Source organism: Cupressus sempervirens, chromosome 7 (genome assembly GCF_028749045.1).
Source record: "Cupressus sempervirens isolate cs-2001-9-10 chromosome 7, ASM2874904v1, whole genome shotgun sequence".
Classification (NCBI taxonomy): domain Eukaryota; kingdom Viridiplantae; phylum Streptophyta; class Pinopsida; order Cupressales; family Cupressaceae; genus Cupressus; species Cupressus sempervirens.
The window spans coordinates 89,002,250-89,027,188 of record NC_143124.1 but is presented as its reverse complement, the minus strand read 5'-3'; the positions used below and the strand labels follow the sequence as shown (position 1 = coordinate 89,027,188).

Below are 24,939 nucleotides of genomic sequence, written 5' to 3'. Positions count from 1 at the left end.
GGAGACCTTTTGAAAGCATCATTTCTGATTTTTGATGGTGAACTCTTTGTCCTATAACTGTCGCTCTTCTGCTGTTCTTCTTTTGTAGATTTAGAGCTTTGACCTTCTTCAGAAGTAGATGATCTTCGTGAGCCAATGACCTAGTCCAAGGATATGGATTTTTATTTATTTATCTTCCCATGGTTCCATTGTGACAAATATTTATCTATCTTTCTAAGCAAAACAATGCTTCAAGTCTTCTACAATTTTCTTCTTTGAGTTTAAGCTGATTTCTAATTTCTTCTTCTATTTCTTTGCTTCTTTAACCTGAACCTTCAAATCAACTATCATTTTTTGTGCTTCTCCGAGAGCTTGAGATGTCTTTTTTCATCTCATTCTCTTCTTCTAGCAGCAACTTTAAGTTATGATTCTTCTTTCTTAATCTCTTGATTTCAATTAGGGCACTTATCTGCTCCTCGTCAAATTCCACTTCTCCTCCTTCATCAATATGATATTATGGGTGTAATTTGGATTCACCTCCTATCATATAAGCTCTTTTTCCAGAAGGAGCCCCCAACTAATACTTGGGGGGTGTCAATCAACATTCTAAAACTTGTAAACACATGCAACCACATAAAATAGAGATGGAAAAGAGAGAAAACATCAAGACAAAAATTACCAAATTTCTCATGGAAAACTGTTTTGGGTAAAAGGCCATGGTAGATCAATAGCTTTCATTAAACAAATAAGCACCATGAAGAGCACACGAATATACTGAGAGGGGGTGGCGGGTGAATTAGTATATTAAAAAATTTACCAATTTAAACTTTTATCCAAATAATTAACTCCAAATGCTCAAATGAACAGTTACACACACGGGTGAATTAGTATATTAAAAAATTTACCAATTTAAACTTTTATCCAAATAATTAACTCCAAATGCTCAAATAAACAGTTACACACATGAACACAATAACACAAGATTTACGTGGAAATGCAATGCGAGAGAAAACCACAACAATAAATGCTTTAAAGAGAACAAATTTCCACAATCCATTATATTGTACTGATATGTTTCTGGATTTGATTGTGTTAAGATTTTTACCATCAACGTTTTGAATCTCTTGCTCTTCATCATGATGATGGATCACGTAGTGTGATTCGAAACGTTGATGGTAAAAATCTTAACACAATCGAATCTAGAAACATATCAATACAATAAATACTTTTATTTAAACTTTTTCTTTTACAAAGATTTGTAGGCTCCAATGTACTAAATGCTATGACCTCTATCTTTATGAGCACCAACTCATTGGAAGCTCCAACTCCCACACTTTACAAGCTCCAACCTATTGGAAGCACCAACCCCCACTGTTGTTTTCATAAGCACCAACTCATTGCACACAACTTCCTTTTCCACCTTTTCAACGTTGCTTACGCAACTGATGATGGATGCTTTATACTTTCTCTTCACTGCATCTGCTATATTTATTTCGCCAATCTGTAAACACAATCTTCTTACAGTCTTTGTAACTCTGTAATATTCTTCCACAATATTCACGAGTTTGATTACAAAATTTCCCACAATTGTATTTGAATATATCCTTCTCCGTGTCTCCTTTATGAGAGCAGCAATATTTCTTATTTAATGTCTCTTTAATTATTTTCACAAACTTATATATATATATATATATATATATATATATATATATATATATATATATATATATATATATATATATATATATATATATATATATATATATATATATATATATATATATAACTAACACTATCCCCATTTAATTTATTCTCTTGTTTTAATTACTTCTCATCTCCACCGCTTCTTACTTCTCCACAACACACTTATTTTATATGTATTCGCTCTCATTTTTTTAATCTTAAAAAATTATTTTCTATTTTGCCTTCAACCCATATAAGTCACGACTTTCCATTTTGAACAGCTGCCTTTTTGAATATCCCACAATTATAATTTTTAATTATAATGACATCGTTTCATATCATAATACTAAGAATTATAACAAGAGGCGCAAGCGCCAAAGTTCCTGCCGAATTTGATGATTTCAAGATATTAAATGTGTCGTAGTCTAGAGATCTATGAAGTTGAGTTTGTGAGATATGAAATGTTTGTTTAGAAGTTTTATAATTTCTAAGAATATATTTATGATTGTTCAATTTGCATTGTGAGAAAAATAATAACCATAAAATAGGGTTGAATTAAAAATAAATATGAATATTATACTTTCAATTGCTTCCTTCAAAAGATATGTATAAGTTTTGCTTAATTAAATGTTCTAAAGAGCAAAAGTAGTAAAAATAGCAACAAAATTGAAAATAACAGGAAAGTTTTAGAAATCTGAAGATTTTTTTAATTACTAAAGTCACACTTATGCACACGAGTAGATTTTTTTGTACATGCAATTTAATGTAATATTTTCAAATCTTCAGAATCTTGGAAGCTGTGAGAATTTGAGAACTTTGTTATAGTAGAGTTATTGCATGATGTGGACATAATAAAGTTTTTCAAACTTCGTATTTTTTTTAGTAATGTAAATATAAAATACATGCATGAGAATTTTTTGAAAACCAATTTAATAAATAAATAAAGCATAATTTCTATTTAAATTGACTAATTACTAATTTACCAATTATTTTAACATTTAATTGACTTTATAGAATAGCGTGGGAAGCACTCAAACGGGTATCGAAGAAGGGATAAAAAACAAAGGTATTAAATTTACTTCTTGACTAATGCATAAAAATAAATAAACATAAATTAATTTAAAAATAATATTTATGCTTTAAAAAAACAAAATACACTTATAAAAATATCAATATAATAAAAATTATATATGTTAAATAAATGTATAATCTAATAAAATTATATATAAAAATAAAAAATAAAAGACAATCTATTAAAAGCATTTGTTTAGATATGTAAAAATAAAAATAATTAAATTCTAATTTAAACTATATATAAATTAAAATAAAAATAAATATGAAATTAAAGCATATAAAAAATAATTTTTAAAATTTGACAATTTAAAAGAGTTAAAATGTTATATTTGAATAACATTTTACAAATGAAAAAAATAAACATCAATTAAAACTATTATTTTTTAAAAAAAGTTTATCCATTTGTCACGAATGTGGAAAAGATAAGATTGAAATTAATGCATTTATTAATAGAGATAAAGTTACAATTAATGCTTGCATTAATAGAAGTGTTCAAAAAATACTTGTATTTTTGTTGGAGGAAAATAAATTTTTTCATTGCTTTTTTTCATCATGAGCCTTTAATGTATAATCTAATAAAATTATATATAAAAATAAAAAATAAAAGAAAATCTATTAAAAGCATTTGTTTAGATATGTAAAAATAAAAATAATTAAATTCTAATTTAAACTATATATAAATTAAAATAAAAATAAATATGAAATTAAAGCATATAAAAAATAATTTTTAAAATTTGACAATTTAAAAGAGTTAAAATGTTATATTTGAATAACATTTTACAAATGAAAAAAATAAACATCAATTAAAACTATTATTTTTTTAAAAAAGTTTATCCATTTGTCACGAATGTGGAAAAGATAAGATTGAAATTAATGCATTTATTAGTAGAGATAAAGTTACAATTAATGCTTGCATTAATAGAAGTGTTCAAAAAATAGTTGTATTTTTGTTGGAGGAAAATAAATTTTTTCATTGGTTTTTTTCATCATGAGCCTTTAATGGTATTTTGTTTTTTCATTAAATAAGATGAAAATGTGGACTTTATAATAAATTTTGATCTCAAAATAATTCTGAAATCTTATTTGAAATCTTATTGGACAAATTAATTGGTTTTAGAAATTGAAGAGATCCATTAATAAATCTTATTGGACAAATTAATTGGTTTTAGAAATTGAAGAGATCCATTAGGCAGGAACTAATAATGTTGTTGGGTTTGCTTAATAATTTACAATATCTTCAATGGTTGTTGCTTTTGGATATGATCTTTTCACATCTGTCCCTTCCTCAATCAATCACACCATTTTTACTGCTCAAAACGTAAGGGTATTGCTCGACGTGGGGTCCTTAAACACCTGACATGGGACTGTTCTGTCATTCCAGAGTATACGCCTTATGTTTTTATCCAAAACAACGTCATCTTTACATGAAGACTCGCTACTGGGACCACCATCGATATATTTTCCTGTAGAACGCATTATGATTTATTCACTTAGCCAACATGATTGTACAACTCTTAGGGACATGCTCCACCTGACGTATACTGGAAACCTATGATGAGATGGCATGTGATTTGTTGCAAGTATTTTTGTATTCCATAGACAAATGGCACCGATATTCACAAGCTCCTTTTTATCTCAAACGCTGACTCGCCTTCTATATATGATAGATTATGTTATCGCTTAAGTGGTTTCTCGTGGTTGCCTTGGAATCACGGTGATAATTTCATCGTTGTTTATTATTGTTGTGTCATGCTCAATGACCTGGTATCTGCGATTTTGCTAGCTGACTCACACCTGACTTTGAAAGGGGTCACGATATATTTTTGTGATTATTGGCAATGTCTTCAACGCCACTTAATATATTGGATAACTCCATCACTGTCAGAATTTTGAATGTCTTTTCTTCCTTCGCTTGACGGTGAAGATGGTGTCAAATACAAATGTATTATTTTCTCAAGCCTTCTCTATGTTTATCGGGATTCATATGTGATCACTGACGTTATTCTCCATTAACATATTATTCCAGCCTTGTATATATATTCTGTTGGGGAATTTTTGCTCTGTTTGTGCTCGTTAATCTGCTGTTGCTCGAACCTTAGAATGTTGTCTTCTTAACTATTGATTATATAAATTGTTCCTTCTATTCCAAATATAATCTGAATTCACTTTTTTCATATCCTCCTTCTACTGATTTATTTCTTCATGCCAAGTATTGATCATTGATGATATTAGTTTGACCACAATGATATTACTACATGTAGTTTATCAGAGCTTTTCATCGACAAACTGTCTTATATTATTTGTGTTGTAGATATTGACACTTATATTACCTGTGCAGCTTCTTATTATTCTGAATGTATCTTATGAAAGAATATATGTCCGAGTATCCTCCTTTTCTATGCACAAGTTTTCCCACCAGAATTCTATTTTAGTCTTCAATTGATTTTCTATTTTTATATCTTTGTATTGCTGTATATTATGTTTTTCCTTTCCAGTTCTGCTGAGGTATCTTCATATTTGTTATGTATTGCTATCACTTTTTTATTCATTCACAAACTTTGTCTTGAATGCTGACCATATATTGTTGTCATTATAATTTGTATTGTGTTTGTTAGGATAAAACCACGGACAGAAATAAAAACTACATGCAAATATAACCAATAACAGAAAAATAATAGATCACATAAAAATGAACACAAGGCACAATGAACACAAGGCACCAAGATTTAATGTGGTTTGCCCAATCCTTGGGCTACGTCCACCAAACAGCAAGTCCGCTCTTATTACAATCCAGTAATTACAACCTGATTACAATCCATAATCCCTTACTGCTCAATACCGCCTCAAGAAGCAATTTCGCATCACTATATTACAATCCCCAACCCTAAGCCCTTTTATACAAATATTAAACCGCTTTAGGGTTATAACATGTCGGCCATAAATTAGCCATAACTTTAGTGGCGAATCTACGAATGGCGAATCTACTCACCATAATCTAACAGTGTTGATCACTAAATTACCAATGCTTGATTTTATCTCCAACCTACTTGACAGTTCTTAAGCATAGATTATGTTTTCAACATAATTACGACTATACCCAACACATTCAATCACTCAATAGCTGTAGATAATTGTGACCTAGCTTTGTTTTGTTAATTGATATAATCATTTGTTGCACTAATTAACTCCTCTAATGATTGTCAACATTGGGTTTTCCTATCTTTGATATCAATGGCTATTACAACTTCTTAATGCACCTTTGACGTCAATGACAACAATTCTATCACACCAACCTAGATTACATAAGTGAACAACAATTCATATAGAGCGCCAACTTTGTTCAACTGAATTAGGAACTTCTCATTTCACACAAACTCAAACGCACCGAAACTTATTAACATTTTTTTATGATACTCCAATCACTTCAATCACCATACAAAAATTTGTACCCCATCCCCTGGAACAGTTCTTGACAACATATGTCTAGCATGCTGAAGAAGGATCAAACACTATTTTGTGCAAAATATAAGAGAGCAAATAATAGAAAACATTTTTAGCACTTAGTATGCATGCTTGATTCAATTATCTCTAAAGAAGGGACTGCTGAAGTATTTATCAATTACTATAAAACTCAAACAATTCTTGTTTACCGCACAGGGTAAACGGATACTTATCGCATGTAGTACAGCAAGATATAACACAGAACAAATACATTATTCATATACGCAATATGCACTCCAAGTACAATGCTTACAATGATAATTATGATGATGATGATCCAATAGTCCCTTTAGACGATGTACATATACTTTCCCGAAGGGGTGATTCAACCGTCATGCACCCTTTCGGATACAATTCTACTTATTGGCTATAATATTTTTTACCGACAACATCATCTCCCCCAAAAAGTAAAGTCATCTCCGGATGACAATTACAAAATGTCCAAGACAAATTAACAAAATGGAATACATTAACTGTGACTAACAATAACAGGATAGATTTTTTTCCGTCACATTACATTCATATTCCTCCCATGCCTGCACCAACCAGCCCCATCTGAGGATAGCGTCATACCATTTTCTTTTTAACGGGATGATCACAAAATCCAGTAAGAATGGTTGTGTGGCGATAGTTATAGGTTGTGCCATCAGGGTCCATAAAGGCTTGATTACATGCTAGTCGGCAGTGAGTAGTTGAAATGTAGGTGGCCACAACGTAGGTTGTCCCAACTTTTTCCATACATCCTTCGGTAGTATGTTTACTCCTGACCCTCTGTTGACGATTGTGTCTGTGAGTACGGTTCCCAGGATACCCATCTCTACTACTGTCGGAGGTCTTCCCATAGTGAATGCCAGTAGCATTGGGTCTATTGTAGTCATTCCGCTGCCATCCTTTCTTGTCTCTTCCATTGCTTTTAGGAGTGGTGTCATATTCAGTATCATCGTTCGCAACTGAGGCATTGTAAGAAGGTCATGTAATTTCATAGGAACTTCCATTTGCATTTCTAGCCTTATAATATTTTGTTCTACTAGGTTCCTCTTCGAGGTGTCGACAGTGTCTTTTGTTTGTACTTTTTCGGCTTCCATTTGTTTTTCCAATTATATTTGTGCTTAGTGCAACCTTTTCTTTTTTTCCTTTGCATTTGGGTACTTTGCTTGCTCACAAGTCATAGCTAGTGTCTCCTCATGACATGTTCCAATGCCTAAGAAGTTCACCCCTTGCTTAGGGCATTCCGAATCCTTGTGGTCTCCCGGACCACACCATTTACATAACAGCTGTGGTTTTTCCTTCGTGGTACAGGCTTTGGCAAGGTGCCCCTAGAGATTGCATGCGCGACATTGTATCATCGATCGTCCACTTGAGTTGTACTGTATCCGACTTCGGCCCCCATTTTTATTATTATTATTGTTATCGCCTCGTTCGCTCTAGTTATTATTACAATATCCTCCTGAGGTTGCATCATTATTTGTGTTCGTTCTTTCTCTTGTGGTGGACACTTCCCGCGTTAGTAATACTTGCTAATGTCCCTTTGTCTTCATATTGAACGGGCATTCCTTTGTGGAATGTCCCGTAATTTGGTAGATATTGCAAAATTGTTTCTTCGGGCAGGAGCCCTTCGCGTGGCCTTCCTCCATACACTTCGTACACCACAATTCCCCTTTCACTAAGTCCGGATTCTTCAAATTTTTAAATTCCATTCGTAGCATATCCTTCTGCAATGCGCGAACTTTCTTGCTTTACTCCTCATCGCTGCTGCTGCTTCCGGAAGACGAACCGTCTAAGTCAGACAATTTTTTTTCTTCTTTTTGCTTGTTTTCTACTCGCTCTCCAGATCCATCATCCGATTATATGCATCTATGTATGATGTTGGAGGTATGATTTTCATTTTCTTTTTGAGTGTTGGTCGTAGTCCTTCTACAAACCATCATATTTTCAATCTGTCGGCTGATTGGCTTTCCATCTTCTCCACCAACTCTTTCAGCGTTCTAGCATATACATAGATCATTTCATTCTTTCCTTGTTTCGTACTATATATTTCTACTACAATTTCGTTATCGTCCCGTAGTAGCCGGAACTCTGCTATGAACTCTTTCTTTACATTCGGCCATGTTAATTTCTGTGGATCGACATTCGAAAGCCAGTCAATTGCTACACCCCGTAGGTTCGTCGGAAAGTGTCGGACCCAATCATCCTAGTCTGTTACATTGTTCGCCGTCCATATTGTTTCACATGTTTTACAAATTTTGATTGGATCAGCTCTCCCATTGCCATTAAACTTCGGCAATTTTTCCTTCGGTCCTGCCATTGCTACTTTCTTTTGAGTTAGTGGTACTTGCTGTGTACCCGTGCTGTTCTAAGCACCTGCATTGTTCTGCACAACCACATTGTTCTGAGCACTCGCATTGTTCTGCACAACCACGCTGCTGCGGACAATCGCCCTACTGTGGACAATTGTGTAACCCGGTTTGAAGGGATCTTCTTCAAGCAAAGTTGTTTGATTCTTTGCCTGTATTTGTTCGTCAGGTGTATCGGGAACAAAGAGTTCACTCCACGCTCGTGCTCCTTCGACACTTTGAGTCATGCAAGTTACTTCCCTTCTGTTTGGTTTCTCTACCCTTGGTGTATACAAGTTAAGGAACTCCTCCTTTGTCTCTTCCACCAAATTCAATCATTGTCGAGTTTATTCGAGCAATTCCTTGGCATTCCTCAATCTGCTAGGTGAATGCACTCTCTCCGTCTGTGCTCCTTCACCTGCTTGGTGTCCATCGGTAAGCTGCTATAAATTTTGTTTGCACTCTGCCTGTTGTGCTGAAATCAATACTTCCCATGCTGTGTGTATCTCATTCTTATCTTTTATCTTATTCCTATCTTTATTAATTAGATTCGGCATTAATCTTTATAACACTTCCTTGTTCCAGTGTTTACTGTACAGGGTAAACGGATACTTATTGCATGTAGTACAGTAAGATATAACACAAAACAAATACTTTATTCATATACGCAATATGCACTCCAAGTTCAATGCTTACAATGATAATTATGATGATGATGATCCGATAGTCCCTTTAGATGATGTACATATACTTTCTTGAAGGGGTGACTCAATCGCCACATGCCTTTTCGGATACAATTCTACTCATCGGCTATAATACTTTTTACCGACAACAATTCCCCTTTTAAATACAAAACATTACACAACCATTGCCCAAAAAATTATGAATAATTAATAAATCGGTTTCAAATTAAAAGGAAAATTAAATGAAACAAAGTAAATCAATGAAGTCACAACCCCAATGAATACAGCCCCTGTTCTCAAAATGTGCCTCCAAAACAAGGCGAGCTCCACAGAATGGTAACCTTCATCAACTTTCACTCAAAATAAGGACAAGTCACCCACTATGATACCATGAAAGGAAAAATAAATGAACAAAATCTTAAAGAGCTAGTTGATGAAGAAAATGTTACCATGAGAAAACCATAAACTAGAAGCTTGGACCAAAAGAACCATCAACAGAGACACAAATTTGTAAGGAGAAAAAAAAAGGAAAGCTCCATGTAACAGTATGAGAGAGAGAGCTCGAGAGAGCTCATTTACAATAACATCCAGTTTGATGTGTGTTGTTTTCAAGAATGAGAGAGAAACATCTCTTATATCTCTTATATAGAGATGAGGAGAGGAGTTGCATGTGTAACTCCCAACTCTATGAATGCCACCATAAATAACAGGTGTGTGCAAAGTGTCAACATCCTCTTAAGGAGGATAAATTAATTTCCTTATGAAAGGAATTATAAAATATGATACGTCCTCACAATTACACAAGAGGACAAACAAGTTGTAGGGATCCTTGGAATATCCCTTTATATAATATATCCAAGGAAAGATTAATTTTCTAACACAAATTAACCTACCAAGAATCCTATTGTGACGGTGACAGAACACCTGTAGTTGCCAAGATTCAAATTCTTAAGCTGTCAAAATATTAAGACACCCACAACTATCATACACCAAGAATAACACCATATTGACTTCACTAAATTGCCATGTTAGCAGCAATAAATCACCATGTCCAATAGCAGCAAGTATGACCATGATTTCCTTATAGAATGGTGTCTAGCTTCATATCTATTCTCCAATACCTTTATTGTCTTCACCATTGACATCAATGAAAAAATATTCGGCAATCTCCCCCCCCCTCCCCAGGTTGTCCCAATTTCAAATGTTTCAGAGCAGAATTAAGCAATTTATTGTGGAATTAGGGTCTCCAACAAGTATGCTCTCAAGGCTGCAAATCAACAATTTTTTACGAAAGTTTCTAGGAAAATGTGATCTAGGGCCTTCATAAGTTACAATAAAAATTTCACAATATTTGGACTTTATTTGTCTGATTTATTGTTAATTATTTTCCATCATGTCGTGGCTTGTAATGAGAGGCAAAAAGAATGCCACCACACCTAGGAAACCTCCAAATAAGGATGATGTAGAAATTGTTAATACTACCCTTGATGAGGAAATCAACAAGGTCAAAGATGAAATTCCAACAATGAAGATCAGGAAAGTGTGACCTAGGTTTGGTAAGTAACAATATTTTTTTTGAGTATTTTTACTTTATTGGTGTGATTTATTGTAAATTTATTTTCCATCATGATGAAACTTGCAATAAAAGGCAAAAATAATGCTACCACACCTGCAAAATTTCCAGAAAAGAGATGAATGAAGTTTCTAGGATGTTCAATATGCTTGCTCAGGGATGAAGTATAAGGGAGAAGATTCACACTAGTAAAGTATAATGCTTTCTTTTGTTGGACATGAAGTGTTGGTCTTGTTTATGATTTCAACAAGATTCATCTCTTTAATACCCCATGCTTAGGCAATTTATAATGAAGCTGGATATCAGAAAGTTCGATGGCAAGGGTCCAACCAATTGACTTTGCCAAATGAAGTAGTATTTTAATCTTCACCAAGTCAGTGGAAGGTGGCTATGGCATCATTATACTTGTAAATAAACCAATTTATTTGGTATCATTGGTTATGTGATGAGAAAAGAAAGAACGATTGTCTGCTCACATGGTCATTTTATCAAGAATAATTTGTTACTCATCACGGAGATAAAGTACTGCCCCTAATTACTGTCTTTGCTTAATTACATTCATTGCTGCTTTCCTTTATTTATCTCTGCCCATTAGTATATCTCTGCTGCTTTAAATTTTAATCCTTACCCCTGCTCATTTATTTGTCACCATTGCTTTTATTGCTACTCATGTTTGATTATATGTCTTCTGATTGGGTCAATCTTCTCTTCTAATTAGGTTGATCTGCTCCTAGATCTTATTTTCCTTCATATCTACACTTAATCCCTGCCCTTCTTGAATGCTTGGAATGAGATCTCCTTACACTTTATTGGTGAAGGGTCATAATTGTTCATAAGAATTGAGTCACCGCTTTTTGTTGTTGCCTTAGAATAATATATTATTTCCCAAATTGCAATGGTGACAACCTTTCATAATTACCCCCTTCAAAGAGTCAAATCCCTCATAATTACATCCCTTTCAAAGAATTACAACCCTTCATAATTTATGCCCTTTGGAAGAGTCCCCTCATTTTCTTCCCATTCCTTTCTTCCTCTATTAATTTCTTTCAAATGGACTCTCCTCTTTTTTATATCTTATGTTGAGGGAGTCACAACTCTTCATTGTATAGCTCTTCACCTTTCATGAAACTTAGTTAACTTGTAATTATATTTAGTATATTATTATCTATTTATTGGAGTTTCTAGTGAGTGGTTCCAAGGACCACCACAACCTCCTACACGTTTCTGAGTTCCACCCTATGGCTTGACCCATGATAGTTTTCTCTCGTCGGAGGTCTATGATTTTTTAATGCCAATTTTGTGGTGGTCAAGTTTTTAATGTTCATGTCGGTTTCTTGTGACTTGATGACATTACTCAATTGTTTGTTGTGCTTACATGCATTAATGGCATCCCTCTTCTCAGCTTCCATAAGTTATTGCAGATCTATACCCTTGATTTGGGATGCTCATTTGGGGTGTGATGTGCTTTTGGCCACAAATTTTGAAATGCTATATCGTTCTGATTTTTGTGGAGACTGGTTTGGTGTTGTTCTGCATATGCAGAAAGAGGTTGCAAGACAGCCATTGATACAATTCCAATTTGTTTTGTTGGTACAAATTGTGGGGATAAAAGAATATTAATATTGCAAGTGAGTTGTGTTGTAGAATTTCTGCAGGGCATTAGGTGTATGTTTAAGAAGATTTCTTGGTCACAGCCATGCATTTTCCTTTGCTACATTTACTGGGATGAGTGTAATTTTGGGTCAGATGAATGCAGCATCATTCTAGAATTGTTTCTAGTATTGTATCAATCTCTCCTTTTTATACATGAATACATGTAGTCACTATTTTATGCAAATACATTGCTTCACGTTCTTTTGTTTCTATTTTTACCTCTCAATATGTTATGACTTTGTTGCTCAATATATAGCCACCGGTCTAGAACACTTACCAATTTCATAACATTCAAATGAAAAACACAAATCAGTACAAGATTGTTTGTGTTCATAACCTCTTATCACAACCAAGAATTTATCTTTAGAGAATGATTAGTGACTATATTTCATGTGGTTTGTGTATGCACAGTCGTATCAGCTATATAGGGGTGATGGCAACCAGTTGTTCTAATTTGGTGGCAGACTTTGGGATTGAGATATCAGGTTGATTCTGATTGCAAATTGCTTATTCATCGTATATTTTATGTTATTTGAGTACCTGTTAAGGTGTACCCCTGGGAATATCCTTCCAAGTCTAAGCTGAGCTCAAAGTGTAGATTTAATCCACTCCTTTATAATTGGCCATTAACCACCACAGTTTGTTCATGAACTGATTTCACTTGCATTACGATAACCATGGGTTGTGAGTGACATTTGGTTCTAGGAAGTGGAGCAACTTTTTAAAGACCTAACAAATATGGTTATCACCGAATTCAAATTTAAAAAAGGAGGTATTCCTAAGACAATGTTTAGGACTCGTGAGGGTCATTATGAGTTTTTAGTGATTTCATTTGGTCTTTACTTATGCAGCATCTACATTTCAAACTTTAAAGAACTCCATCTTTAAGAAACTTTTAAGTTTGTAGTAGTGTTCTTTGATGGGATATTGGTTTATTGGAAGAGATGGGAGTAACTTTGCAAATGTAGATCAAGTATTGCAAGTTCTGAAAGATCACTTGCTTTAAACTAAGCCCCATCCAAGTGTGCTTTTAGACTCAAAAAGGTGGAGTATTTGGGGTACATTTTTTTACACGAATGAGTAAAGGTGGATCCTAACAAAATTAAGGCTATCATGGAATAGCTTGTTCCCAAAACCATTAAGAACTTGAGGAGTTTCTTGGGATTGATTGGATACTATAGAAGATTTGTGAAGAATTATAGCTGTATAACAGTACCACTTACAACTTTACTGAAGAAGGCTTCCTTTTGATGCGATGAGTTATCTAATGCAGCCTTTGAGAGATTCAAGGGGGCTATGTGAATTACTCTAGTTCTTGCTACATTACCAAGGATTTTATTGTGGAATGTGATGCTTCAAGAATTGGTATAAGAGCAGTTCTCTTGTAGTAGGGTTGGCCCATTACTTTTGAGAGCCATCAATTGAAGGATAAGAAACACTCAAAACTATCAATGATAACAAAATGCTAGCTATTTTTCATGCGGCAAACATTGGAGGCCTTATCTAATGGGTGGAAACTTCAAATTCTAGATAGATCATGATAGCCTAAAATATTTTTTGGAACAAAGATGTTCTTCTGGAAAGCAACAAAAATGGGTCAGTAAGATGTTGGAATATGATTTTGAGTGCTAGATATGCTATCTAGGAAGGATGATAAGTATGAAAGTTTTTTTTGTGCCACTTCAATGTTACAATTCGATTGGGTAGCAGTAGCCAAAGCAAAGTGGAAGTTGATGTTTCTACAAGTGATTTCATTTGACAGTTATAGAGTGATCCCAGGAGAGCAATTGTATTTGTGCAAGAATTCCACTCTCAACTAAAAGAATCTCACAAAGCCTCATGAGTTTCCAATTGGTGGTAATTTAGGATATTGAAGACATATATTGAGTTAAGCAAGACTTTTTTTGGGAAGGGCAATAGGGGGATGTTTATTTTTCTCATGCTCGAGTGTCGTCTGATTTTTAGGTCTCTCTAATACAGAAGAGGGATTTGGAGTATACTTGTCTACACCATTTTCTATTGCGTCACATCTTTTGAATAAAATTTATCAAATACTGGACATTGAGGGTTTACTTCAAATAATGCCAAGAATTTTAATTATCTGAATATGGTTACTAAACAATTTCTCTGAACGTTTTGATTTCCCATGTATACACTGATTAAATGCTTTTATACCATGAAACAAAAGTGAACATAAAGATGGAGAGAGTGGTACTATCAAAACTCTTGGAATGGTAATGTACTAGTGGTTGATGGGAATATGTATTTGAGTAGAACCAGCTAAGATGAATAATTCAAAATATCAAAACTGTATAAAAATGTTGACTGTTGAAATGGAAAAACATTTTTTGTTTTCATGTGCCTTTCAGCTCAAATGGGCAAATATTTGTGTAGAATAATGGACTCTGAAATCTATTTCAAGTAAGTAGGAAGGGTGGGGACAAGACTATTGTATGTAATCTGATAGATTAGAACTCATTAACAATATTGTATAGGCCTTTTTATGCAATAGTTATACTGAAGCTGTGCTTTCTGATTGCAGTTGCTGGCCATAAAGAAGCTTGACTGCTCAGCTTCCATGTTGGAAAAGGATGAAGACTTTTTAGATTTTGTTGCAAATATTTCAAAGCTCCAGCATGGCAACATTACAGAGCTTGTTGGCTATTGTTTTGAACATGGTCAGCGTTTACTTGTATATGAATACATGAGTAACGGCACACTTCATGAGATGCTCCACTTGAGAGATGAACTTAACAAGAAGCTCTCTTGGAATGCTCGTGTCAAGACTGCTCTAGGTGCAGCAAGGGCTCTTGAGTAAGTTCTACAGATCTAAAAGTTTCTATGACGCGAAGGGGTTGGTTAGATTTATTTTTTAATACGGAAAGTAGCAGGCATGGGAGCACCTAATAATCAGTTTCTTACTGCAGGTACCTGCATGAAGTTTTCCAACCTGCTGTTGTTCATCGAAATTTCACATCTACGAATATTCTACTGGATGATGAACTCAATCCACATCTGTCTGACTGTGGTTTGGCTACTCTTACATCATCTGTTTCTGACAGACAGGTAAATACTGAAATGTGTCTACATTAGATGCTCAGGGTTGCTAGTTCTACGATACATGGGTTTTATATTTATGATGAGGGTTGGGACCTGTATATTATATGGGCTCACTATTGATGAACAGAATTTGAAGTGTGGGCATGTTATGCTTGCTACATTCAGGTTCCAGCTCACATGCCAGGCTACAATGCCCCAGAATTTGCAATGTCAGGAACCTATACCATGAAAAGTGATGTATATAGTTTTGGTGTTGTAATGTTGGAACTTCTAACAGGTCGCAAGCCCTTGGATAGGTATGTCGTTATTGGATTTTGGTGAGAGAGTCTTTCTTAAATCCCTGGGCAAAAAATATTTACATATGAAGACAGTTATTGCTATCATCTGGAAAAAGATATTTTGAAATTAATAAACTTGGCAAGATATTGGTTCTTTTGGATGTTGTACATCTAATCTAATGTTATATGGAGACAGCTCAAGGCCTAGGCCAGAGCAGTCACTGGTGAGATGGGCAGCTCCCCAGCTACATGATATCGATTCATTATCCAAGATGGTTGACCCTGCTTTGAAAGGAATGTATTCTGCTAAATCTCTTTCACGGTTTGCTGACATCATTTCTTTGTGTGTCCAGGTAACAATTACTTTTATCATACTCTGTGTTTTCCTTATAGGTTGCAAGAATCTGATTTCTTTTATTGATTGCCAGCCGGAGCCTGAATTTAGACCACCAATGTCAGAGGTTGTACAAGCCCTTGTTCGTCTAATGCAGAGGGCAACTTCAAGTAGGAAGCGATCTGAGGCAGCATCAGGAGCCAAAGGCCTTGAATATTCAGATTCTCTGTTGCAAGAGTAGACAATATAACCATTTTTTTAATCTGTTGTAAAAAAGTGTTGACAATGTCAGCTAGTAGATCATTTTTCTGATCACCATCTGCTAGATGAAACCATTCGTTAAAGTCGAGTGGAAACTTTCAACCAATTGATGGGCTCCATGAAAAGAGAAGCATACAGAAAATATTGGTCCATCCAAAAATGTAAAAATATTAATGAAGATGTGGCTTATAAGGAATTAGTCTTTGTATTATTGGGAGTATGAAATGCTGGATTAGGGTTAGCCTTTAATGAAGGTCTATAATAAATTAGCGACAATACAAGATTGGTTCACTTTTAACAAACTGATATCTTCAGGACTTTCCTGGATAATAAAGTTACCCGTCCAAGCAAAGTGATTGTTCAGACAAATTGTCTGATGACCACAAGTTATTGATTAGCACTTTTATATGGTTTATGACAAATATGTGCCTCCATGCAGATTATGAAAGGATTTGTGAGAAGTTATTGATTAGCACTTTCATATGGTTTATGACAAAATATGTGTCTCCATGCAGATTATGATCAACAAGGATACTATTTTCCACTTTTCTGTTCCTTCAATGTAAACAACTAATTGTATTTTTTGAGGTTTGCCTAGTTGACAAACTAATGCTTCTACTTTTGGTTGTTTATGTCAAGGGCTGCTTAGAATGTGTTCAAATGACAACTTCAAGCTGTTCTTGTTTGTCATATCCAGCAAGAACTTATGAGCAGCTTTCCACAGACAAAAAATGAACCCAGCTTTACAACCAAATTTTTAATGTCCATTTCTGTCCACCATCTTGAATATAGTCCTTTTCTTTTGATAACATCATTGTCAAATACGAAGTTATATAGTATAGCTGTAAGTCACTTGACAATTGCAAGAAATCAAGGAGCAATGCATTTGAAGTTGTGATAAAAACCCCAAACAAGTATGCAAATTTCAATGTTTGACAATTGTGAGGGTGTTATTCTGTAGATGCCATATTAACAAGAGGCAATGATTGATAAGTAGGAGATAATTTCCACAACAAGTCAAATTGTGATATTGCTATTAGGATATAACTGTGTGATTTTGAGTCAAACTCATTGACCCATTTTTCATGAGTAGTGATTCAACATGAATCCATCTCTCATGAGAATAAATGGAACACTTAGCACTCACTAGATCTAGGTGATGCTCACAGGGGTGAAGCATTGGGACTTCTCGGGAGGTCACCCATCCCAGTAGTACTCCAGCCTAAGTGCGCTTAACTATGGAGTTTCCTCCATGGTTAAACCCAAAGCTTGCAACTCCATTTGCAAAACCTTCACCAAGTGTTGTGCCTTATGAACTATTCATTATAAAGCCCCTTAAGCTCATCAATTGATAAGTAGGAGATAATTTCCACAGCAAGTCAAGTTGTGATATTGCTATCGGGATTTAACTATGTGATTTTGAGTCAAACTCATTGACCCATGTTTCATGAGTAGTGATTTGACATGAATCCATTTCTCATGAGAATAAATGGAACACTTAGTACTCATTGGATCTAGGTGATACTCATTGCGGTGAAGCACCAAGACTTCTTGGGAGGTCACCCATCCTAGTACTACTCCAGCTTGAGCGCAGTTAATTACAGAGTTTTTTCTATGGTTAAACCCAAAACTTGCAACCCCATTTGCAAAACCTTCACCAAGTGTTGTGCCTAATGAACCATTCATTAGAAAGCCCCTTAAGCTCATCAATTGATAAGTAGGAGATAATTTCCACAGCAAGTCAAATTGTGATATTGCTATCAGGATTCAACTGTGTAATTTTGAGTCAAACTCATTGACCCATGTTTCATGAGTAGTGATTCAACATGAATCCATCTCTCATGAGAATAAATGAAACACTTAGCACTCATTGGATCTAGGTGATGCTCATGGATGTTCTTCAAATATTCACCTCAAACTTGATCAAAATGAAACTGGATGCTGAGAGTTTGAATTGAATGAATTGTATAAGGTTTTAACAATGGATTTGAGGTTTATAAGGAGGAAGTTATAGATTTTTTGATTTCAAATATAAATCCAATACTTCAATGATAAAAGACAAGTGCTTTAGCTTATTCAGGCAACAAAGTCAACTACAATGAAGATTATAACATACAACTTTATAATGTTCTATGCACATAACTATACAAAATTTAATAATCAAGATGTGGCATAGCATATAGATAAATAAGCAATTCTAAACTAGTCTAGATAGCATTTTAACTCCTAAGATCAAGGAGACAGATTGGATATAGATTTAGAAACAATTAAATATTTCTCAATATCTGTGATGTTTGAGTTAAAAATGTCATAGATGACTTCGTCCACTTATCGAAATGATTATAAAAGACGAATCAACTGCAATTTAAATCTCCATGCCTTTATTAAAAAAAGAAAATGACCTTTTATTTTATTATTAAAATAAAATATTTGAATTTACATTACAAAGCCATATTATAAGCACCTTATCCCTCCCTACAAATTCTTTCCTTTTTTTTTTTGAATATGTCTTTCTTAATACATAATGGATGCCTCTTTGAATGTGCTTGGATTGTATGCTTATGATAGCATATTGCTGATTGTACACTCTATCAAGAGACATTTAAGGTAAAATATAAGATTAATCATATAATTAAGGATTAGAGAGGATTCTTAAATTGAGATCCTAAATTTTGCAAAATTTAGGGCTCCATCACACCTCGTAATAACAATCTTGTTGCTCCTACATGTTCATAATACTCAAAACATGTTATACAAAGAAAGAAACTTGTAATTTTGACGTGACTTGAATTTTAAGTACTTGGACCATTTGGTTGTTGCATCTTCATATCTAATTGAGTGTTTCCATATGCAGTACATGGTATTGAATTGTTAAAAATAAGTGAGAAAATACTTGATGCTAATGATAGACTATCTCACCACACTTTAAGATGACAACTAGGGTAAAACATGTATAAATTACACAGTTAAATCCTGATAGCAATATCATAATTTGACTTGCAGTGGAAATTATCTCCTACTTATCAATTTATAAATTACGTTTTAGATGCAATGTGTAGTATGTTTCATTTCAAATTATAATTCGGGGATTGAAAATAATGATGTTAAAATATTTGAAGAGTAGAAGATAAGAGCCAACCTTTATTGGATTGTGTTACACTACTACATTTAGGCCCGAATTGTGATGGCAGGCCGTCACAATTGCGACAACAATCTGTCGCCCAAGCGACAGTACCACAAAGTGGCTCCCGTCAGTCTATTGTGGTCGCAAATTACGACGACAAGGGCGTCCGTCACAATTACAATGGACAAAGTTGTCGTAACTTGGAAGAAGGCAAGGGAAAGAGTTCATCTTCACGCCAACCTAATTGCGATAGTAGATCGTCACAATTACGTCGGCTTAAGCTTTCAGTCTACTGTCACAATTGCAATAGTTTTGTGACAGCTATGCTATAGGAGCGAAAACTATCTGTCAGAACAGGGTGCTGCAATTGCGATGACTATCCGTTAGAACGACCTTAGCAATTGCGATGGGTATGCGATAATAATGCTGAGGGAATGATGACCATCTGTCAGAACATGTCATTGCAATTGCAACAAGTGACCAAATTATTAAAAATAAAATTTAGTGGCAAACATTGAATTGGTATTCCATGATTCCCTTTGGTCTTGAGATATTCCTCCTCAATAGGTAAAGTGATTTAAAATATTCTGAATTTTCAATCTTTTTCAATTTGTTACAGTTTTGCAATACAAGTTTTTGAGAGAAGTATACTCCGCAAAACTCGGAGTTTCGTCTATCCCTATGCTCAGCTCTCGCAATAATCTTAGCTTTTCTATGCTTTCTATTTTCTTCACCTTGTTGCTATCATTGAATGTAAGATTTTCTAAAGACACCAATTCTGCAAAACATGGAAGCTCATCCAACTTCTTACAGTTTTCTATTTGCAGACTCTTAAGTTCTTTCAAGCCACAGACACCTCTGATGTCCTTCAAAACCTCACAATATCTAACATCTAAGTATTTAGTTTTTTTGGGAAAGTTTCTACCTCCCTCAGATCATCATTGAAAGAGAGGTCAAGGGTCTCGAGAGCAAGACAACTATTTGCACCAATTGAAATCTTGGACACTTCTGTACATGTGTAGAATGGTGCTCTAAAGTCAATGCCTTCTTTTTATGGCTTTAATAATCATGGATAGGGCATCCAACTTCTCCAGTTATAATGAGCTCTAAAACATTTCTTATGTTTACTTTGATAATTAAGGAAGCAATATGAGTACGAGGAATAAGAACCGTAGTTGGTGATAATTGTTAACAATGAAATGGGGAGCTCATAATAAACACAACAAACTAAGGAGAGCGAAGCCTCATACCCTCCGTGCTTGGATATAATATTTTTGTTGGGGATGGAGAATTTTTAAGTGGGGAATTTAGCGAGATATCTAAAGAGCTCATTTGGATTCAGTGTACTAATATTGAGCATAAAAATCTAGAGATAGGGAGTGAGTTCCTGATGACATTGCCAACCTCTGTTGGGAGTTTGTCTCCCTTAACTACACTTACAATCAAAGGGTGCAAGAAGTTGAAACCTTTATCAGATTCTCTGGAGCATCTTTCCCTCTTCAGATATTTGACTATATATGATACAAGAGTGCAATGTTTACCAAAATCATTAGTCAATCTTCAAAGTCTCACAATAAAGTCCACCCCAGTTAGTGAATTGAGTGTTAGGTCATGGTGCATGCTTAAGAGCATCATTCTACACAGTACATAAGTGTCCGAGATTTCAATTGGTGGAGATAGTTGTCCTGCTCTTGAGACCCTTGACCTCTCTTTTAATGATGATATGAGGTAGCTAGAAAATTTGCCAGAAAAAATTAAGACCTTAGACGTTAGATATTGTGAGGTTTTGAAGGACATTAGAGGTGTCTGTTGCTTGAAAGAAATTAAGAGTCTGTAGATAGAAAACTGTAAGAAGTTGGATGAGCTTCCATGTTTTGCAGAATTGGTGTCTTTAGAAAATCTCACATTCAATGATAGCAACAAGGTGAAGAAAATAGGTGGTCTAGAAAAGCTGAGATTATTGCGAGAGCTGAGCATAGGGATAGACGAGCTTTCGAGTTTTGCAGAGTATACTTCTTTAAAAAAACTTGTATTACAAAATTGCAACAGATTGAAAATTTAGAATATTTAAAATCATTGGAGGATCTCAAGTTACGTTTCTATCCAAAGTTGAAGGCACTTACAAGACTCCAAGGGATTGCTTCTTTAAAAATAATTGAATTGTGGTTTTGCAAAAAATTGGAAAAGGTAGAAGTTTCAACATCACTTAAACAAATTGATTTGTACTTTCTTGACAAATTAGAGAGCATAGATAGTCTAGAAAACATAAGATCACTAGAGAAGATCATAATATATTCATGTCAAAAATTAGTTGGGCTTCCAGGGATTGCCTGCTCCACATTACATATTCTGATCATTAAGTTAGGTAGGATACTTATATAGGAATTTTTTGTCATGTATCTTTTTAGCTTCGATGACTCAATGGGGTAATCTGTTTAGTCTGTCACCCAAGGATTAAACACAACACATAGTAGGAATTAAACAATGATGGATATTTTTGGAGTGAAGTTCTCTTCAACTAGAGTTTGATCTTGTAAGCATGAGCTTGAATTTTTAAGTCAGGAGTTAGGAAATGCAATAGATAGTAGTAAATGAGGCTTTACTATTTTCCTTGTTTTCATTCCCATTTGTTCACTATTAAATTTAAAATTGATTCAAAAATTTGTATCACATGTCTGGTTGGCTTCCGTCATCACATTCTCATTAATTGGTTGGGTATGATGGGATGTCTTCTATTGTCTGGGTTCTCATCTGTCTGTTTTGGGGGTTACTGAAAATGTGATGTGATGTGATGTACACATCTTATTCGATTCAAATTATTCATTAAGATAATCATTTTGGAAGCAAGTTGCAAATAAAATGTTTGGATCATGTATGTCTCTTATCGAGTAGGCATGTCTCTTGTTAGGTAAGTACAAATTGTGTAAAATCTATCACCTGTTGTAGAGACAGGGAACCATAAATGCTAAACTATTCGTAGGCATTCAAATAATATCATCTCGACTTCTATTGCATGCATGTTAATCCATAAATTATGCCAAGCTACTGCAATACTCACACCTCCATGATCTTCTCCTTCAATACTCACACCTCCATGTTCCTCTGATATGTGTTGGTCCAGATTACGTACTACCCTGAGGAGATCGACCTATATAAAAATGATAATAATCAAACCCTTGTTTCGTGGTTCATATGTATGTTAATTGCGAAAATAATATAACAAACAACTTACCAATAAACGATAATCAAACCCCCCTTCAATGTGACCATTCTCCCTACAATGTCTCTTAGTTATTTTGATGCAGGAGCATCCTGGGTGTGAGAGTAATCTTGCATCACCCAAAAATATTTTTACTTTCAGGATTTTCTATTTTAATCTGGACTATTAAATAGGGGTTACTATTTTTGGGAACTTTCTATTTTTAGTAAATTTTTCATACGATCTCGAAATGTTCTCATTTTCTACAGGAAGGTTCATTTCAGAATTATAAGCCTACCATAAAAAGCTCATGGCTCTAGCTTCTATATCGGAGAAGTTATTGTAGATTTTTGGTGGAAAATTTTCTAGAAATATCTTTGAACTTAGTTTTGAAGGCTTTAGAGGTTTCATAATGGGATAAAACCTCAGCTATGTAGCACTTCACATTCAAGCAATGAAGTTCAGGATCTCCCCTTTCCAAAAAGTGGTTACAATAGACAATTAGAGCTATGGTTTGTGAGTTATGGTCTCCGGAATTTTGGTTACCTTACTCATAGTCCTAAAATAAAGTTTGTAATTCTTTGAGTTGAATCTAACATAACAAATGGAATTTATGTACTTTGGGGTTTGTCAACCACAATGATTAATTTTTAGAACCTTCCCAAGCGACATAAAATTGCCTATTTAAGAAAGGTCCGTAGGATTGTTTATGACAGTTTGGGGTAGCTCTAGGTGATAGTTCAGAGTTTTGTCTTGCAAATTTCTTTAATGAAGGAACCCATGTGGGTTAGCATATTGTAATCCTAAATTCTATAATTTTGCATTTGTGGCAATAATAGAAAGCCCATATTTTGTTCTTGCAAATTATTGTTATTTATTTGCTTTCTGTTATGTGTTAGTGGTATTAAAGGAGAGCACCCTTCATTAAGTGGTATCAGAGCTAGAGCTCTTGAGTGTGTGGACAAATCACCAACTGTGAGGCAATTTACACTAGGACCGTAGTTTGGGCTGAGCAAGTAGACAAATCACCGATTGTGAGGCAGTTTGCACTAGGGTTTCAGTGGAAGTGTGAAAATGGCTCCACAAAGAGAGCTTGGGGGAAGAGTTGTAGGTGTTACACTGGAGGGTTTTAGGGCCCTCTAAAGACAAATGCAAGCATTGGAAGAACGGATGCGTAGAGGACTAAATCTTTTCATAAGAGATGAAAGCGAGGATAAGGAAAAAGTGGAAGAAAATGCCAAAGCAGAGGCAGTTCTAAACCCAAAGAAAGAGAGATGTTTTAAGGCCATCTCAAAGATTGGAAAAAGACCTAAGTTTGAGGTTCCCACATTTTCAGGAAATCTTAACCCAGAGGAGTTGATCGATTGGATCAATGAATTGGAGGAGTACTTTGAGTATGAGGATATTGAGGATCCTGATAGGGTCAAGTTTGTGAAGGCAAAATTGAAGGGACATGCAAAGATCTGGTGGCAAGCGATTTAGTTGGAGCAAAATAGAATGGGAAAAGACAAAATCACCAGATGGGATTAGATTATATCTAAACTAAAGCGACAATTCATTCCTATGGATTATGAGCTTGATTGGTTGAAGAAAATGTAAGGGTTGAAATAAAGCGAGAAAATATGTTCAAGAGTATACCGAAGAGTTCTACCGAGTTCTCATCAAAACCAACCATGCAGAAGCTAATAAGGAGAAAGTGACTCGTTATCTTAATGGGTTAAGGCCAAGTATTCAAGATGAGTTGAGTCTGGTTCGAATGACCTGTATTGAGGAGGCATACCAATTTTCCCTAAGAGTTAAGGAGAAACTAAGCAAGAAGTTTGATAACGAGAATAGTGGAATAGGTTGTGGTGGAAGATCTAGTAGATGATCTTATGGCAACCAAAATGATGATCAAAAGAACAAGGATCAGGCTGGAAGTAGCAGTCAGAACTAGAAGGGAAACAATTCCAATAATTTCCATGATCAGAATAATAGAGATCAGAGAGGAAGAGGCAGAGGACAAGGATTTGGAAGAGGAGGCTTCTATGGGAAATTTTTTCATTGTGGAGAAGAAGGGCATATATCATTTGAATGTTCCTAGCACCAAGGAAGGACAGATTGAAGAACCGAAGGCCAGGCCAGAATTGCATATGTTCATGAAGATGCCGGATCATCACATTTTGAATATGCTAAAAGAGGAGAAGTCCTAGTCAATAGAAGAG

The 24,939-nt window shown here is 34.7% G+C and overlaps 1 protein-coding gene across 3 annotated transcripts in view; it reads left to right on the top strand.

Moving 5' to 3' along the window:
- LOC149545630 (protein STRUBBELIG-RECEPTOR FAMILY 8-like) overlaps nucleotides 1-16,884 on the top strand; it is a 34,970-nt gene extending 18,086 nt beyond the window's left edge. For all 3 annotated transcript variants that reach the window (XM_089790747.1, XM_089790746.1, XM_089790749.1), the window contains 5 exons: nucleotides 15,022-15,293; nucleotides 15,407-15,545; nucleotides 15,705-15,835; nucleotides 16,014-16,170; nucleotides 16,246-16,884. In XM_089790747.1, the coding sequence (XP_089646873.1) occupies nucleotides 15,022-15,293; nucleotides 15,407-15,545; nucleotides 15,705-15,835; nucleotides 16,014-16,170; nucleotides 16,246-16,392 (846 nt within the window). In that variant the 3' untranslated portion in view covers nucleotides 16,393-16,884. The remainder of the gene's footprint in view (nucleotides 1-15,021; nucleotides 15,294-15,406; nucleotides 15,546-15,704; nucleotides 15,836-16,013; nucleotides 16,171-16,245) is intronic.
- Nucleotides 16,885-24,939: the final 8,055 nt, after the last annotated feature.